Here is a 17,737-nt window from a genome sequence, read left to right on the forward strand (position 1 = left end):
GAGAGTGGGGGGCTTTGTACATGTTGAGAGCAGGCCTATGTGCGTGTTGCAATGGTGATGGGATCAGGTATGGTGGGCCATTTGTGTGACAGGCTGGACTGTTTGTTTAATGGAGTTCTCATGTATGTATTACCTCTGCAAGTCAGCGCCCATCAAAAAAAGGGATTATGGTCTGCCATTGCCAAGGAGGTGTGGAAACAGGGGGTCTATGGCAGGTGGAGCACCCACTGTCGCCAACAGTGAGAGGACCTGAGACGCTGGGCATGGAAGACCACAGAGGCCCAGCTGGGGATGGCCTCCCAACGAGGAAGGGGTGCCCTTCGGACCCTGACCCTGACCCCCCTTGATGGCCCGCATACTAGCAGTTCGCTTACCCTGAGCTGGATGGGCACTTGAGGGAAACACTGCAGCCACAAGGGGGTGAGTACAGTGGGTATCATTACAACTTATGGCTGGTGGGGTGGTATGCGGATGGTGGTTGTGTGTTTGTGGTTGCCCCTAAGGCCAGGCCAGACATAGCAGCGTAGGTCCTCAGCAGGGTAATGGCTGCATGGCAAATACAGGAAACATAGCTTGTTAGTCTTCACTTCTAGGCAGGGATGTGTTGGTGCCAGGTGCGCTGCAGTTGGCAGTGTGTGCTCCTCATGCTTTAGTGACTAGCCATTTCACTGGTAGTGTAATGCATAGTGCGGAGGTCTCTGCCCTGTGTGTGAGAGTGCTGTGTAAGCCAACGGTGGTGTTGATCCAGTCATTGACCCAGTGTATCCTTTGTCTCTCTCCCCCCCGTTATTGTTTTGTCATCCTGTCCTTGTGTGCATTAGCATCATCTGGCGGAGGAGCACAGGCACCGGGGACAGAGAGAGCTGCATCCCACAGGACCCTGGAGGCAGAGTCCACCGACGCCGAGGGAACAAGTGGGACGGAGGGTGAGGGGAGCAGCACGGCAGAGACTGGAGGGGACAACACAGACTCTGATACCTCCTCCAATGGGAGCGCCCTAGTGGTGGAGGACACCTCTGTGACCACCCGAGCTGCAGGTACAGCCGCCACCCCCATACCAGCATCACACTCCCAGTAGCCCCTCAGTGAGTTTCCTGTGCCCCCCTCACCCAAGAGGGTGGGCAACTCCTTCACCCCAGGCACCTCAGGTCCTGCCGCAGTGAGCCCTGCTGCCCTGAGTGAGGAGGCTATTGACCACCTGAGATCCATCTCTGTAGGGCAGTCAACCATTGTGAAAGCCATCCAGGGGCTGGCATCCCAGATGCAGCAATGCAATGTATTCCTGGAGGGCATTCATGGTGGTTTGGCAGCCCAACAGAGATCGATTTAGGCTCTGGCCTCCTCTTTGATGGCAGCCATTGTCCCTGTTTCTACCGTCCCCCCTCAAACTTCCACTTCCCAGTCCCATTCTCCTCAACCTCAACCCATCCCAAGCACACAGACAGACTAGCATGCACACAAGGCAACACACTAGAGTGGCACAGGCAAACACAAGCACCACACTTCATCCCACAGGCACTCACACAAACATGCCGGTGCAGACACGACAACATGGACAACATGGACAGCCTGGACTGTCTCCCCCCTCCTACTCCTCCTCCACCACCTCCCTCCCAGTTATGTCCACACTCACACCTGCATCCACTACACCTACATCCACTATCAGCATCACCACACCAAACAAAACATGCACCACACTGGCAGACATCTCCACAACATTCATGCACATGTCCACTGTGTCTTCTCCCACTGTGTCTGTCCCCATCCCCCCACAATAGGACACAAAAGCAAGCACTCAGACACCCAACAGCCATCCACCTCACATAATCATACAGCCCATGCACCTGCACCCAAATCCAGCAAACATACACCTCCAACAATCACTCCCTCCACTAAAAAGCTTTTCCTTGCCCAACTTGACCTCTTCCCTAACCACTCCCCTGTCCTGCACTTATGGGCAGGGTTCCAAGGACACAGCCCAGCATCTCAGCCAAACAGTCCACAGGGACAGTGGTAGCACCACCTACTTGTGCTGGTAAGGATACCAGACCTAAGACACTGAAGGGGAAGGAGTCAGCACCACCAGGGATCGAAGGGAAGAGTCTGGCACCAGCTGTGAGGAAGGGGAAAGGGCCTGCACCAGCTCTGAGGAAGGGGAAGGAGTCAGCACCAGCTCTGAGAAAGGGGAAGGAGCCAGCACCAGCTGTGAGGAATGGGAAGGAGCCAGCACCAGCTGTGAAGAAGGGGAAGAAGCCTGCACCACCAGGTAGAGAAGGGAAGAGCCCATCCACCCCTCCCACGAAGGGTAAGGGATCCCCGACCCATGAACAGGAGGAGACAAACGCACTCTACGCCAGCGGAAGCTGTCAGGCAAACACCTCCGCCACCACCAGCCGTAACGGAGCCCCCACCACCAGCTGTGGATGGGCAGCCATCAGTGAGTGCAGGGGCTGCCCAGGAGCCTCCTCCAACAACCACCACCTCGCAGCCATCCATGAGTGCAGGGACTGCCTAGGAGCCTCCTCCAACCACCACCACCACCACCACCACAGTGCAGCCGTCACCGCCGGCAGACACCATGTAGGGCACCCTCCAGGGGCTGCTGTGCGGGCTGCCCCATCCAGAACAAGTGGGCAAGTCACCCACTCCAGAGACTGTGGCCTTGCACTCCCCAGGTCAAAGCAATGGGCATGTTCCCCCCTCTAGAACCAGCAGGAAAGACACCCACTCCAGAGACTGTGTCCTTGCACTCCCCAGGACAAAGCAATGGGCATGTTCCCCCTCCAGAACCAGTGGGAAAGATGCCCCCTCGAGATAGACTGTGGCCTTGCACTCCCCAGGACAAAGCAATGGGTATGTTGCCCCCTCCAGAACCAGTGGGAAAGACACACACTCGAGAGATTGTGGCCTTGCACACCCCAGGACAAAGAAATTGCCATGTTGCCCCCTCCAGAACCAGTGGGCTTGTTCCCGCATCCGGCTGAGGTGCCTCCCCCTCCGCGTTGCCTGCCTATTTGCAAACTGATGCCCCTACAGTGTACTAGCCAGATGTGGTCAGGACTCGAGTTGGGCCTTAGACTGTGCCCTGTGGCCATGTGGGCCCATTGGACTGGGCAATGTCCCTTTGTGCACATGTGTACATATCGGTTTCACACAATTTTAATGTTGATCTGATTATAATCACTTTTGTCCATTCCTCTTGTCCTTGCATTATTCTACTGTTTTTCTGGGACAAATTGATTTTCGTGTGTAGTTTGGGGGAAGGGGGGGGGGGGGGGGGGCGGGGGAGAGATCATCGGGAAAACATGCAATTCGGGTTCCATGGCGGCGTGCTTCTTCCCAAGTCTCCAATGGTGAGACCTTTCACTTCTGAGCTCTGTTTCTGCCAGGCTTTTGATGGCGTTGGTACCGCCCGCAAAAGGTGGAGGTTTCATGTGTCTTAATATGGTGGGCGGTACTTTGTCTCCCGTCTGGCTGTTGGTGGCTATTGCCGTGGTGGCTGTTTCCGCCGTGGCAGTTGGTGTGGTACATTGGCTGTTTATGGGAGTTATCACCGCCATGGTCATAATTTGGCAGTATTTACCACCAGTCTGTTGGCGGTATTACCGCCACTTTATCACCCACCACCAGGGTTGTAATGAGGGCCATAGTCTTCAAGCAACAAACTTTACAACATTGGGGGATCTAAACATCCATTTGGAGGATGGCACCTGTTCACTGGCCTCTAATTTGGCAAAAGATCTATCTGCACTTCAACTAACCCAATCAGTTAGTTCTCCCACACATTATAAGGGCCAACTCTTAAACCCCATAGTTACTAACCTTGAGAATATGTCAGTCTAGTCTTGTTTACAAACATTATGGACAGATCATTATCTTTTTTTTTTTTTTTTTTTTTATTAAAAAAAAAAGTGGAAGCAATTTCCAAAGCCAATATTGCCACTAAATTAACACCAATGGTCCAAATTAGATGTGGCCAGTTGTGAACAGATTTTACTAAAACTTGCACCTTTGTGATCTGATCGAAATGATGTTTCACTATAATATGTTGAGGGTCAATAAGGCATCAGATGCAGTCCTTCCAATAACAAAAAAAGAAAAGAAAAAAACAACAACATGCCATTCAAAGTTCCTAGATAAATGACTCTGCTAGTAGGATCAACACATTCTCAAATTCCATTAGAGACATTTACCACAATGTAAATTGTACAATGTTAATTGTTAACACCAAATCCAGTTGATGGGGTTCACCTTCCCTCGGTGGAGCGCTGTGAACTATTGGTAGCTCATTAGAGCCAGGATTGAAGGACAATCTGGAAAAGGGATGCAGAATTCAAATGGATTCCAACTTTTGAGTTTTCCACAATTAAATAAAGAGGAATTCGGCCATGTGGCAGAATCAGTTACTTCAGGATTGCAACTTGATCCAGCTCCAATAAATGTTCTTTTGAATGGTGGCGATGAAATGATGTCCTGTTGGAAAGCACTTTTTTTTACATGGTTAGCCACACTCTTTGCCTGGAATCTGATATGGCTTTCACTGCTAGTGCACTTGGTCCCTGCTAACGAGGTCCCCAATGTCAGGTTTCCTTCCCCAAAACTGTCCAGTTGTTCTGCACAATTGACAAACTCTTTAGCTACCACTGTAAGTCCCTAGTAAATGGTACCCCTGGTGCCTTGGGCCTGGGATACTAAGGATGGTCTCAGAGGCCTGCAGAACCAGTTGTGCCACCCCCAGAGACCCCTCATCAAACTCACATATGTGCTGCCATTGCCGACTCCGTGTGTTGGTGCAGGCTAAATTGAAAACATGACCTGTCACCCCTGTGTGCCAGGTCCTCTATCACTGCACATGCGAGGTGTAAGTCACCCATAAGGAAGGATGAATCCAGACACATGTGAGGGCATATGTGCATGAGCAGATATGCCTCTGCTAGGTTTGTCGATTCTGAGACATAGTAAGTGCACAGGGAAGCTATTTTAAATGTACGTGCTGGACACTGGTCATTACAAGTTCCCCAGCTCCATGATGGCTTCTCTAAATCCTGGGAAGTTTGATATCAAACATCTCAGAAAAATAAACCCTCAATGACAAACAGTGATGGATTTATTAATAAATGCACACATAGGACGCTTTCGAGGTGCCCCCTGAAAACCTACCAGCTAGTAGAGTGTTGACTGATGGTCCTGATCAGCCACCACAGGCACGCTTATGCCCTCCTCCCATCCCCCAAAGTGAGAGCCACTGCTCTTGATGGCCCGAAACAAAGGCCTGTTCTGGGCAGAGTTGTGACATATCTCCCAGGCATGATGGACATTCCAGGGCGGGGAGCTTCAAAGGGCCTGCCTCCTTTGTAATGCGACCCAGGTCTCTCCAGATGTTGGAGATGACCAGCCCCCCTGTCCTGACCCCACACTTGGTGGCAGTACAGGTGGGAAAATTAGTTAAATTAAGAGGAGTGCCCACTTCATGCCAGCCCCACCCCTAAGGTGGACGTACTGAAGAGGACACTACTTTTCAAATTCCTCCATCTTGCTTGGAAGGAATTCGGCCACTAGGGTTCCCAGAGGAAGTGGTCATAAGAAGGGTGCAGCCACCCTAAAGGTGGGCAGCCCATTGGCTACCGCCTGGCAGTCCCTTTAATACCCTTAAAATGAGTACTTAGGCGGCACCCCTGAACCCTAGAACTCAGATTTCGACAAACTAAGAATACCTAGTCAAAGAAGAGTTGCCCCTCTGGCTGCCTGCTGACCGTGAAGGATCCTGCTCAAGAAGCCAACTCAACAGCCTTCAATAAAGACTCAAGTCCCCAGTGAGCAGCAGACCTGTACAGCAAGACGAAACTCCACACAAAACACTCGGCAGCTGCTGGAATCCCGACACCAGAAGTGATCACTACAACCGATGTCCCTGACCTAAGGTGAAGCTAACCGACTGTGCCAACATGGGTCCCCAGCTGTCCAGAGACAGAGTCCAGTGTGGTGTCACCCATCTTGGACTCTCATAAAACACCTGCAGCATCTGCATGCAGGCCCCCTCTTACAGAGGCTTGTGGAGAGAGAACATCCGAGAGCTACAGCAATCACTGCACCCATTACCCCTGACCTTAGCTGAGGTGAGTCACCAGTGCCAACAACGTTCCCGACTCCTAAGAGCTCGAGTCCACTGTGGGTCCACCCCTGCCGGACTCCCCCATGATGCCTGCAGCCTCAACACACAGGACTCCCTGACCACAAGCGTTCCTGGACATGAAAAACAGTCGCCTAAAGACACCCCTGCATCCGTTACCCTTGGACACAGGAGAAGAGGACCAAAGGTGCACCTACGTCCCTGAGCACCCCACCTGATTGTTGTCTATCAGGTGGGGTGCTCGTGGTACCTGATTGTTGTCCCTGACTGGCTTTCAAGCCAGAGTCTACAGCATGTTTGTCACTGGGTCAAACTCACATAGGAAACCATTGGGCACCTGATGCCTTACTGCACCTCTACATCCGGCCGCCCCAGTGCCGCCCAGTGTGACCTGCTGGTGTAGTTCTGAACAGAGCCCAATACTTACCTTAACTCCCTCAGATTGACTTTGAAAGTCATTGTTAACCCTGTGTTCACTGAACACTGTTTTCCTCCATAGGATAACCCAGAGCTAACTCTGAAAACTGCAGTGTTGATTTCTGAAACTGCAAAGTATTTATGCTCAAAAGTCTACTTACCTGAGTGCAAAGTTCTTGGGTTTGAAACATATATAAAAGGTTTTGTAATTTTTTTTAATTGGTCTCTGATTTATTCTTTGAGTGTGTGTCTTATTTATTGCCTGTGAGTACAACCGATGCTTAGCACTACCCTCTGCTAAGCCTAACTGCCCTCCCACACTACCACAAAATAGAGCATTAGTCATATCTACTTTTGCCTCTGCAATACCAGTTGGGAATCCACTGGACTCTCTGCACACTGTACATCTTTTTAGTGTACTATATAGAGAGCCAGCTTCCTACACGTCCACAGTGACAGAACTCTACAATCTATCTTTGAAGACCGGGAAGGTTCCATTAGAATGGCAACATGCTATTATCTGCCTCCAACTTAAGAAACCCACATAAGATCACGAAGCAATTGAGAACTACAGGCCAATATCTCTACTCCCAGGGCCGAGAAGATTATTAGCAGCAATATATCAGCTTTTCTGGAGTCCAATAATAACCTCCATCTGACTCAGAAAGGGTTTTGGGCTTGCCACAGTACAGAAACAGTTCTTCTGAGGGCTACAGAAGATCTTAAACTGGTCCTTGATCAGGGTGGCTCGGTGGCACTCTTTCTTCTTGACCTAAGTGCTGCTTTCAATACTGTCTCCCATCCCATTCTCATGCAACGCTTGGAAGAAATTGGTTTTGGAAACGCTCTAAAATGGTTTGGTTTTTTTTTTTTGGATGGGAGAGGCATTCATGTTAGAAAAGAATCTTGCTATTCTACTACTCAGCAGCTGAGATGCACAGTTCTGCAGGGCTCCTCGTTAAGCCCCACACTTCTAATTTGTCCATTATATGACACCATCGGGGCCTTTGGTTACACAATGGGGTCTTACGCAGACAATACACAGCTGATAGTCATGCTGTCCCCAGACACCATTGCCACCTTGACAAAACCTAATGGCTGTCAATAGAAGGTATACAAAAGGATCACTGGCAGCTGCCTAAAACTAAATGGAGAGAAAACAGAGGAGATGGTGGTAGGCAACAACCCATCCCTCTGGCAACAGATTAGCTGGCCTTCTGTGTTAGGTGAATGTCCAATACACACAAAAAGAGATACAAAGCTTAGGCTTTACCATAGATAACCTGCTCTCTATGGACTTTGCAAGTAAACAAGATTGCTGGCACTTGCTTTGGACTATAGAGAGCACCTATGAAAACCTTGAAATAGCTTCCATCAGATTCCGGACTAACTGTGATCCAAGGATTGATCCTATCATGCCTTGACTATGGCAACTCGCTGTATTTAGGCAGCCCCAAGGGTGTGATGGGGAAACTTCAAATCATCAAGAATGCGGGATTCCCAAAACTCAGTCTGCCAGGGAATCACTTAAAACTCTCCATAAGTAGCAGAGTTCAGTTTAAGGTACTCAGCTTGATCCATCAAGCCAAATACAAGGACGGACCAAAAGTTCTCCACCAATTGATCAAATGGGATGAACCCAACAGGGTCCTTAGATACTGTGATCTTCATTTTCTAGCTGTACCCAAGATAAATCGAGCTAGAACAGGGGGCAATCATTCACATATGTTTCCCCTAAGCTTTGGAAATCTAGGTCACTCAAGTTGAAATGTGGAAATAATTTCTAGCATTTTAGAAAGCTGTTAAAAAACAATCTATTTCCATAATAATGTGTTGGGGATGGTACTTTCACCCTTTCTTTGCTACCGCTCAGAAGCCCAGCTCTGGGTAGCCATGCTCTATGTGAATTCAGAGAACAGTATATATCAGAATCAAATAGAATAAAACAGAATGCACTCAGAGGGTGCTCTGCAATCTCAGTTGAATCAGTCTCATCTTTGGCAATAGGAACAGGAAAATTATGAGGCAGATGTCTTAAGTGCAAAGGATCTTACGTAATGGACTTTCCAGGACAGTGAGCAGTCTCCGTGTCCTTTGCTAGTCACAACTTTGAATAGTTCAGCATCAAAGGAAGCATCAGATTTACGTTTTTTCTATTGTCACACCAATACTCCAAGTTACTGAAAGTAATGTTCTTGGCACATCAACATTTGTCAGCATTACTAGGCACACCAGTTATCTGACTTAGAGGTCTTAAAGGAAAGGCCAGTCAATCCACATACACTACTACACACACCCGTTAGAGGGACGTTACAGTTAGGTTCAGATTTTACACACACAAAACCACAGAAATTCAAGAGTTAGTTATACTTAACTCAAGAAATGTTAAATTGTGCCCTAAGGTAACTGTATGGTTTTGTGCGTCCCTGTAAACGTTGCTTTTTTTCCCCACTGAATTTCTAGGTTTTGTTTTAAAAAAGTGGAGTAATATTTAAATACCTTCCCTTAACCAAAATCCCCACCACAGCGAGGCCCTGCTGCTAACCTGACCGTAGGAACCAATCCCAGCACCACGCATGGCCGCTGTGGTGGCTGGCTGCAGGGCCTGGTGTGCAGCCACCCCCCAACCCCATAGACAACCAACCTCCCTCCACACACATGTCTTTGGCTGTGCACGGAGGTGGGTCAACCGCAGGGCCTAGACGGTGGCCAGGCTCTATAGCGAATTCCCCCACCCTTGCAGGTTCCCACCCCTCATGCCTTGCACACCCAGGAGGACGACGCAGAGCCTGGCTTGCAGCCAGGCCCTGTGCCCACCACTCATATGTAGACAACCGGGAGGGGACACGCAGCCCCGGGTCCCAGGCCAATTATTACCCCATCCCCCAGGGCCACCCAATTACTAAAAGGGGAGAGAGGCCACACAGCCCCTCTCCCTGGGATATTTTAGCCCCAGTTATCCCATACCCCAGGGCGTGAGAAATTCGTGAAAGGGGAGGAGAAATATATTTTTGGAATTCAGCCATTTTTCTCTAAAACATCAACCTATGAGTTCTGAAAATAGGCACCCTTTCCACTTATATACACTTTCAATGTTTCTATTCATATATTAATTCAACAAAAAAATCATCTAATTTAGTAGAATGCACTGCACACAGGAGAACTACTTGCAGATAGCTGGAGAGCTACCTGCAGCTCAGGAGCTACTCGTTGGAAAAGACTCATTCACACACTTCCAGTGAAAAGGACGGGACAGTTGAGGGGTGGTCTCTAAAAGTAACTGGATACATGGAAACAAAGGGATGTTCTAAGTAAGTGGAAAATCAGCTTACTTCATCTGCCCTGAGGTGTGTATGGGAGCTGTTACCTATCCTTTGTTACATCAAGGATATTTCATGTTCAGCAGTTGCCTAAAGTAAGGCATGAGGAGGCCTGGCAAAGGAATGAGGAGGTGCATGAGATAGACTAATTAGGTTAGTAACATGCTAACGTGCCTTGGGATAACAACACCTTCACTGGGAGTGTTGCACAAGTCATAGGATAAATAAATTAATTGGCAAAACCTATTGAGGACTTGTCTAATTAAAAATAATGCTGCAATAGGTAATATCTCAGATGAAATGAGAGCAGTAGTTAAATAGAACAGGACAGCATTGTACATTTACTAGCTAAGGAGAGCAGATTGTGCCTGGAGTATTGCACTCACATACTGGATAATAGTGGCAACATTAGACAGGCAACAAAGGAGATCCATCAGGTAAGTAAGAGGCACATAAAAGACAGGAAACAAGATTATGGAATTCCTAAGCTGCCTGGTTGGGTGGGTGGATGGGGAACCTCGACACAGGAGGCAGTCTTGACAGGTATTGAATTTATGGTGCTTCTTTAACAGATGTGCCGCAATGTATGCACTTCAGCCCAACTACAATATACAGGTCTCAGAAGCATATAGCAGAGCCTCCCACAGCGCAGGCAACAAAGGCAATGGATGTGGAATCCATCTTGTTTCAGATTCCATTTAGTGGCACTCAACATGAAGCCTGCAAAGCATTCAAATGCCTGGTGGCCTGTAGCTGAGCTTGCTGTACACTTGCTGTAACTACACGGTCTAGAGAAACATCAAAGTCACAGGTGTAAAAACTGTTGCTGCGCTTCATTTACATATTTAAAAATTCAATGCCCATATATGGCTAAATGTTTAATGTTAATGATTGGATAAATGTTTGGAAAGTAGTTACACCGGATATTCCCTCATTGGCTATTTATTTTTGTGCAGCAACTACTGTAATTTATAAAACCTCACACAAACATCTGCATTTCGAGCTAGTCAGGAATGGCACTATGTTCCTCAGAGCTGATTATATAATGGTACACTTTGAATCTTAGTGCCTGTGTGTTTATTCGTTTTTAGGCTTCCATAGGATATTGATGGTGTAGTCAGTGATGGCTCCTGCACCACTGATGGGGTTTTGTCAAGCATCTCCAGCTGATTTTTGGACTTTCTGGAGGCCTTTTTTCGATGGTTCGCCAGAAGCAGATGCCATTTCTCAGTTTTTGCCATTTCAGGGTTATCACAAGTTCGGAATTGCTTGAGCAGTTTCTTTCTCTCGCTGAAATACTCTTCACTTGAGGAAGGAGCTTATAAAGCATCCTTGCTCTTGAATCACAGGAGCAGGCAATCCTCCCTGTCTTTAATGGTTTTGCCCAAAAAGTGCAGCAGATCTTACAATCTTTTGTCTTGGGTTACAGCCAGTAGATGCCATCATCATGGGGAGGTTCATGATAAAGTCATTGCTTCAACAAGAACAGTGTCTAAAGAACACTATGTTGCATTCTGTTGCTGTGCAGGGAAAAGCCATAATTCCATCCAGTTACTATCCAAGAATTGTAGCATGGCAAGAGGAAAAGCCTTATTTATAATAATTAACCACCAGGAGTTAGCAGTAGCAAGATAATTTGAGATTTTTTTTTTCCTGATTAGAACTATGAACTGGAACTTTCTTCCACACAACATGGGGTGTAAAATCAGAGGTATGTTGGCATCTAGGGGAAAGGAGATTAATGTGCCTTTGCCACACTGTTTGAACTTTGGGCCATTTTTAGTGATATGCAAAAGTTACTAAAGCTAATTTTTTTTCAACATATTTCCAAGGTAATTTGCTGTTACTTCTTCTGTAATGTTACTCTGGGACTCTCAGTTAAACAGGGGATATTTAAATCATGTTAACATAAGAAAGGCCCAATGCTAGATAACAAGGAGTGGCTAACAATCTCTAGGACCAAAATCTGAAATTATTCCACAGCTGCTGTGGCATGCAAAGAACCAGGGATTACCCTCCAAGAAAGGGATCAGGACTGCGACTGCTAGGTGTTGTTAACCTAATCCACACAAAACCCACCAAAGACCCAACTCAATGAAATATCATAGAAATCTTCAAAATATACATGAACAAAGTCAGAATTTTGAATTAAAAAGCTTGCTACATATTTTATAAAGCAAAATGTTTGTGTATACCAGGTGCAAACATCAGATGAACATTTCCAAAGCAAAAAAAATAAAATATATGACAGTGATATTTCCATGGGGATGGAATACTCTCTCATACACTATTTTACTATTCACAGAAGTGATCGGAATAAAAGATCATAATCTTACAATAAAATGTTCTGATGCTTTCACCTCACATAAGACATTTGCATGTATAGGTTCCACAGCAGCAATATCTCAGCACAGAATATTGGAATAATTGGGATTATATACTACATCTGAGAATAATACTTATTCATTAAACAAAGTTGCCAGAAACAGATTAGTACTGACCCATCTCTAATCCCCTTTGTACTCTGGGTGCTCCGATTCATACTGTTTTGGGGATACAAAGAAAAGTTTTCAGTGGCTAGTTGCTCCTGTTCCTCTTCCTCCACTTCTGCAAGAACATCATCAGAAGGATATCCGTCTTCATCCATATCTTCATCCAATGCACACTGAGTTGATCCTCCCCAGGTAGCCATAGTTCTAAAAATTGTTACACATTCACAGTTCACTTCTATGCATGGAAAATTAAATTACTTTACATAAACACTTTACTAAATAAAAATAGAATAAACATTACAATTAAAGTACAATACATTACTTTTGGCAAACTATATTTTAATGGATGATTAGGCTCCTGCAGATTCATTACTTTTATTCACATGAATGTTACTAGAGAACCATATGGCCAGGTCAAACATCTTCAGTAACATATAGAAAGTGAACATCATCAAAAGAACTGGCCAGGTCAATAGGACTCGTCATGTGGCTTTCCCTATGCATACCTACTGGCTTTTCCAATGATTTATGCTAATGCTATTCAGCATTAGTAGGGTATCCTGTTTTAGGTTTAACAAACCCAGTCCTAAATCTGAGGGAAAACTGAAAAATAAAATGTACGGGGGCAGGGTAGGATACCCGGACTCCCCTAGGCCAGGTCAATGTGGGGACCCAGAGGAACCCCACACAGGGCCAAAAGATTTTTTTTCTGTTTTGCTGAAAATTCACAGAGGATTCCAGCAGAAGCAAAAATAAACTGTTCCCGTGCGGTGAGAGCAATGCTAGCCCCCGCTGCACCTGGGATGGATGCAGGCAAGGAGCAGCGGGGGTTGTCGGGGGGGTCCCTAGGTCTCCCCCAGAAACCTTCAGGGAGGGAGTAGCTGTGGCATGCCCTAAGTGGGCATAATAAAGCCCGGTGGGGCCGCAAGGGCCCTGGGGCTCCCCCGGTGGCCCCAAAAACCAATGTTATGAGGTGCCCCAGGTAGGCACTGGTGGACCGTTTACATAAAACAAAATGTCAGCTCCTGAGCAGCCCCAAGAAATGGGGCTTCTTGCAGGAAGCCAGTAGGGCTCCATGGATCCAAGGGCTATCCTCATGGCCCCCTAACAAAAAATAAAAAATAATAAGTGGGTGACCCAGGTGAGACTGAGACACGCCTTGTGAAGGCTACTTACATATTTTTTTTAATTTTGTTTATGCCACTCGTAGGGGCAGGGGTGTCATAAATTATTTTTGATTATATTCTGGGGGCAGGGGGATTGCAGGAAGTTCTACAGTGCCCCCCCTCCCGCCCCCCCCCCCCCAGCAGCACTAGAAGATGTCAGATCTGCTGTACAAGTGGATGAAGGTGGGGGAACTGTCTTATGTATAGTAATACAATATTTAAAAAAACATTAAAACTTCACAGGAAAAAAACAAAAGGTTAAAGCGGATGTTATAGCTAGGTATGATATTTATATTTTACTTTGTGTTTAAAAAAAACAATTAGAAATTCTATTAAAAAACTAAAAGGTTAAAAGACAGTAATTAGGTGAAAATGTTATTTAAAATATGCCATTTTCAATGTACAAAACCACTCAAATTCATAGTTACTTCAAAAAATGATAACTCATGCCCTACGGTAACCATAACTCACACCTTCACCCATGCACTGCTAATTACCCCATATATTACATTACTCATAACATGCTCTATGACATCATCAATAATATCGCCACAATAAGGCACCCCGCCTTCGAACACCACCATACAAGAAAAAGACTGTAGGTGGTACATCCTTCTCCGTCCAAGCAGCCAAACTGATATCTATGAATTCCTGCTCTCATCTTATCACACTTATCTACTCATCACTCTTATGTCATGTCTCTATCAAACTATCCTGCATTCTCACTCCGACTCATCCCAAATCCCTTCTACCACTTTCATCTCCTAAATATCTCTGCCTAAGCTCTTCCCTCCACATCTAACTCACCAAACCTCACTCTACCTCGGTGACCTCCCACACAACCCTACTAAATTCTCCTGCATTCATCTCACCCTGCTACTATGCTCTCCCTAACCCTTCCACATACTCTTCCCCCTCCGCCCCCCTTTACTCATCCCAAGCATTTGGGTTGAGTAAACAAAGGATATAATCCCAATTAACACTTCTGGATTTCTTTCCTCCTCCACCCCTCCATTACTCCAGTCAATCTAACTAACAAACTCTCATATCCGCGGCTCAAATTAACTCATAATAATACTAAAACTGTACTCATTATTAAACAATACTAATCCATCACTAATTCTTGTTGGGTTCCGGAGTAGCGTGCTACTCATCGAAAAGCACTTTGACGCCTCGTCAGGGGTAGTAAGCGCTATATAAATACGATTACAATACAACATTTTCAATTAAATTATTGATAATAAAACTGTGTATATCGGTGGGTGCAAGTTATAGTTACCGTAAGACAGGAGTAATAGTGCCCTAAGGTATAACTACAACCAGGGTGTTTCAGTGTTTTTGTACATTTAAAACAGCATGTTTTAACTGACATTTTCACCCATCTATAACAACCCTTTCATCTTTTTTCAGTGAATATACACACAAATGGTGGTGCGGAAAGGGCCTGGGGAGATTAAAGTACATGCAGATAAGCAATGGGCGCAGTCAAGGAGGAGCAAATGAGTACCTGGGGTGGTATACATAAAAAAAAAACAAGTGGAGAGAGTTAAGCAACTGATGAACTTGGTGGGTTGGCTGGCAACTTTGAAACTGCAGAGGTGACCGAGAAGGGAGCAGACAGGACAAAGTGAGAAACATATCACACTCACTAGGTACTAAAAGCAAAAGAAAAAACTAGTTGACAGAGGTGAAGCCATAGAAGAATAAATGCCTTCTAATCTAAAGCACAATAAAGAACGTATCTTCCATGAGAAGGACAAACGCAAGAGGCGGCAGGAAAGCCATATATTAAGATGGAAGCAAATGTGCTTGATAATAAAGTCAAAAAATAGTAAGCTTTGTTTTAAGCTTTAAGTATTGGTATTGTCCTCAATTTATCTTCAATAACAGACATAAAAAAGTGGTCTGTAGGCCTGAAAAATATGTGATAAGGCTTTTTGTTTAAAAGTGCAGGCTGCAGTCTCAAACTGTCAAGCATCTTAAGGCGTACATCGAAGAATTTTTTAGCACCTTTTTCACATCAGTTATTTATCCTTAATGTATCACACATTCACAATAACCTTTTATAACATGCATGTTCAGGTAGACTACAAATAGGTAAGTAGGAGGGTCTTCATTAATTAGGTTGTCTCAGTGTAGAAAAGACAATGGTTAAAGATGAATCTACGAAAGAGGAATGAAAAAGTAGTAACCATAAGACTAAACTATGGTACTGAGTAATAACTAACTGGCCATGTTGAGCTGATATGCTCAGGTCCGCTCGCAAAAGGACTAATGGCCATATGTATGAACACATTTTCCCATTGACATAGAATGGGTAAAAACCTTTGATACATCTGGCCCTAAGATCTTAATATGGGAATGTTGCATTTGTGGTTTAAGATACATGATGTCAAAGATATTTTAATCCTTCAAGAGCTACCAGCCAACAGCACCCACCAACACGGTTGTCACAATTTTTATCTTGTTCAGCTCTTCCTATTCGATTGAGTTAAAACATTAAAAATCAAGGGTGATGCACACTTCTTTTTTTTTTTTAATAAAAGGATCGGTGTTTGCAAAGGCTATATGTTTCAAATTAATTGTGGTATCAGGGTCCTACATTTGATATCCTAAAGTACGATGAATGGCAAAGCCTGAAATGGGTGACAGATCCATATATACTATTCTAAAATGCTTTGCATCATCAGACTTTCAGGGGGGATGTGCATGTGTGTGAAAGGGGGAGGGGGGCGGGGGGGGAATGGTGTCAGGTGGTGGTTTGCCCAAGGCAGGGTGTTGCCATTGCCTAAGTTGGTGGTTGATTGGTGGAGATGAGTAATGTTTGGCCTATGCCCCTAGTAAGGTGTCACTTAGGGTCTCAATAAATGGCAGATGGGGCCAATATACTGAACCACAGTAAATAATACCACAGAACTCACGCATGTGATGTCAGAAAGGTGGGAGACTGGGAATACGTAAAGATGGTCCCCAGTGTTTTCGCAAACTGTATGCGACTCAGCTTGATTAATCTTACTTACGCAGAGCATACTACAGACCCTCGAGCTCACATAAAAGGAACCAAGGGTTGAACCTCCACTGGTTAAGTTGCAAGGCGGAGCTGGGAACATTCTACAACATAATCTTGGAATGACATTCTAACTCACATCGTTGAGACGTTGATCTTAAGTGAACCAAAATAGTACTGTTGGGGCTTTTGGTTAAATGGGGACAAAGGTGCTCCATTGGTGGCTACAGGATTTATTGTCGCTAGGAGAGACATTTTACACCACTAGAGATAGGAATCCACACCTTCATGCCCCCGAGGGACTACTGTGGAAAAGCAGAGCAGTTTGAGTGAGAGTCACAGGGCTGCCCAGGATAATATTACCAAATCTGGGGAAATTGGCAGAATTACTCTGCAGACATATCTATGTGATATACACATATATATAATAATAATGGTATTACAATTATCTGGGTTGCTTGTTCATACTTTATGCCGAATGTAATCCATTAATAAAATTTAAGAAAGATGGGGCACACTCCAAATGACAGGCATCAGGATTCAAAGCACTTAAGTACAGACAGCTGTCACAATCATAGTTGCAAACTTATGGGGAATAATCTGCCAAGTGATAATATTTGGTCTGTAAGACACAGAACATGCTTGTCCTGAAATACATTATTTATGCACTGAGAAGACACCTAGACAGTTACAAATATCAGGGAGTTTTTCTGGAATTTTTGGTGGATGTCAACTGTGAATTGCCCTGTTTATCCCAAATTAAAACCCTCCTAATGTTCAATAGGTCTGTAGTCATACGATAACTATAATAAAGTAATTTTATTGACTGGGATAAAAACATGGGTGTGTATACAGCGTTTCATATTTTGAAAGCAAAATGAATAACTTACTTTACCCAAATTCACTAATCTAAAGAGGCAGATGTTTGGTGGGGAAACACATAAACTGGTACAATCAAGGATGGAACTGAACTCAAAGATGTCCCCAAAGGAGCAATGTCTGTACCTCTCAAACAACTGTATTGTAAAAAATAAATGGACATTTTCTTCAACATGTATAACTGCTTCTTTCATAATGGAAGGGTATCTAAAATGTTGTCGTGCTGAAACATGAGCTGAAGCAAAATACAATAGTCTTTTCTTTAGCATTACAAAGGTTAAAGTCAATCTATGTTTCTGCATTTTATTTAAGTAAAACAAATTTAA

The 17,737-nt window shown here is 45.1% G+C and overlaps 1 protein-coding gene across 7 annotated transcripts in view; it reads right to left on the minus strand.

The window, feature by feature from the left end:
- PCM1 (pericentriolar material 1) overlaps nt 1-17,737 on the minus strand; it is a 713,620-nt gene that overhangs the window by 479,763 nt on the left and 216,120 nt on the right. For all 7 annotated transcript variants that reach the window (XM_069200330.1, XM_069200304.1, XM_069200313.1 and 4 more), the window contains exon 18: nt 12,369-12,563. In XM_069200330.1, coding sequence (XP_069056431.1) covers nt 12,369-12,563 — 195 coding nt within the window. The remainder of the gene's footprint in view (nt 1-12,368; nt 12,564-17,737) is intronic.

Source organism: Pleurodeles waltl, chromosome 1_2 (assembly GCF_031143425.1).
Source record: "Pleurodeles waltl isolate 20211129_DDA chromosome 1_2, aPleWal1.hap1.20221129, whole genome shotgun sequence".
In the NCBI taxonomy this organism is placed as follows: domain Eukaryota; kingdom Metazoa; phylum Chordata; class Amphibia; order Caudata; family Salamandridae; genus Pleurodeles; species Pleurodeles waltl.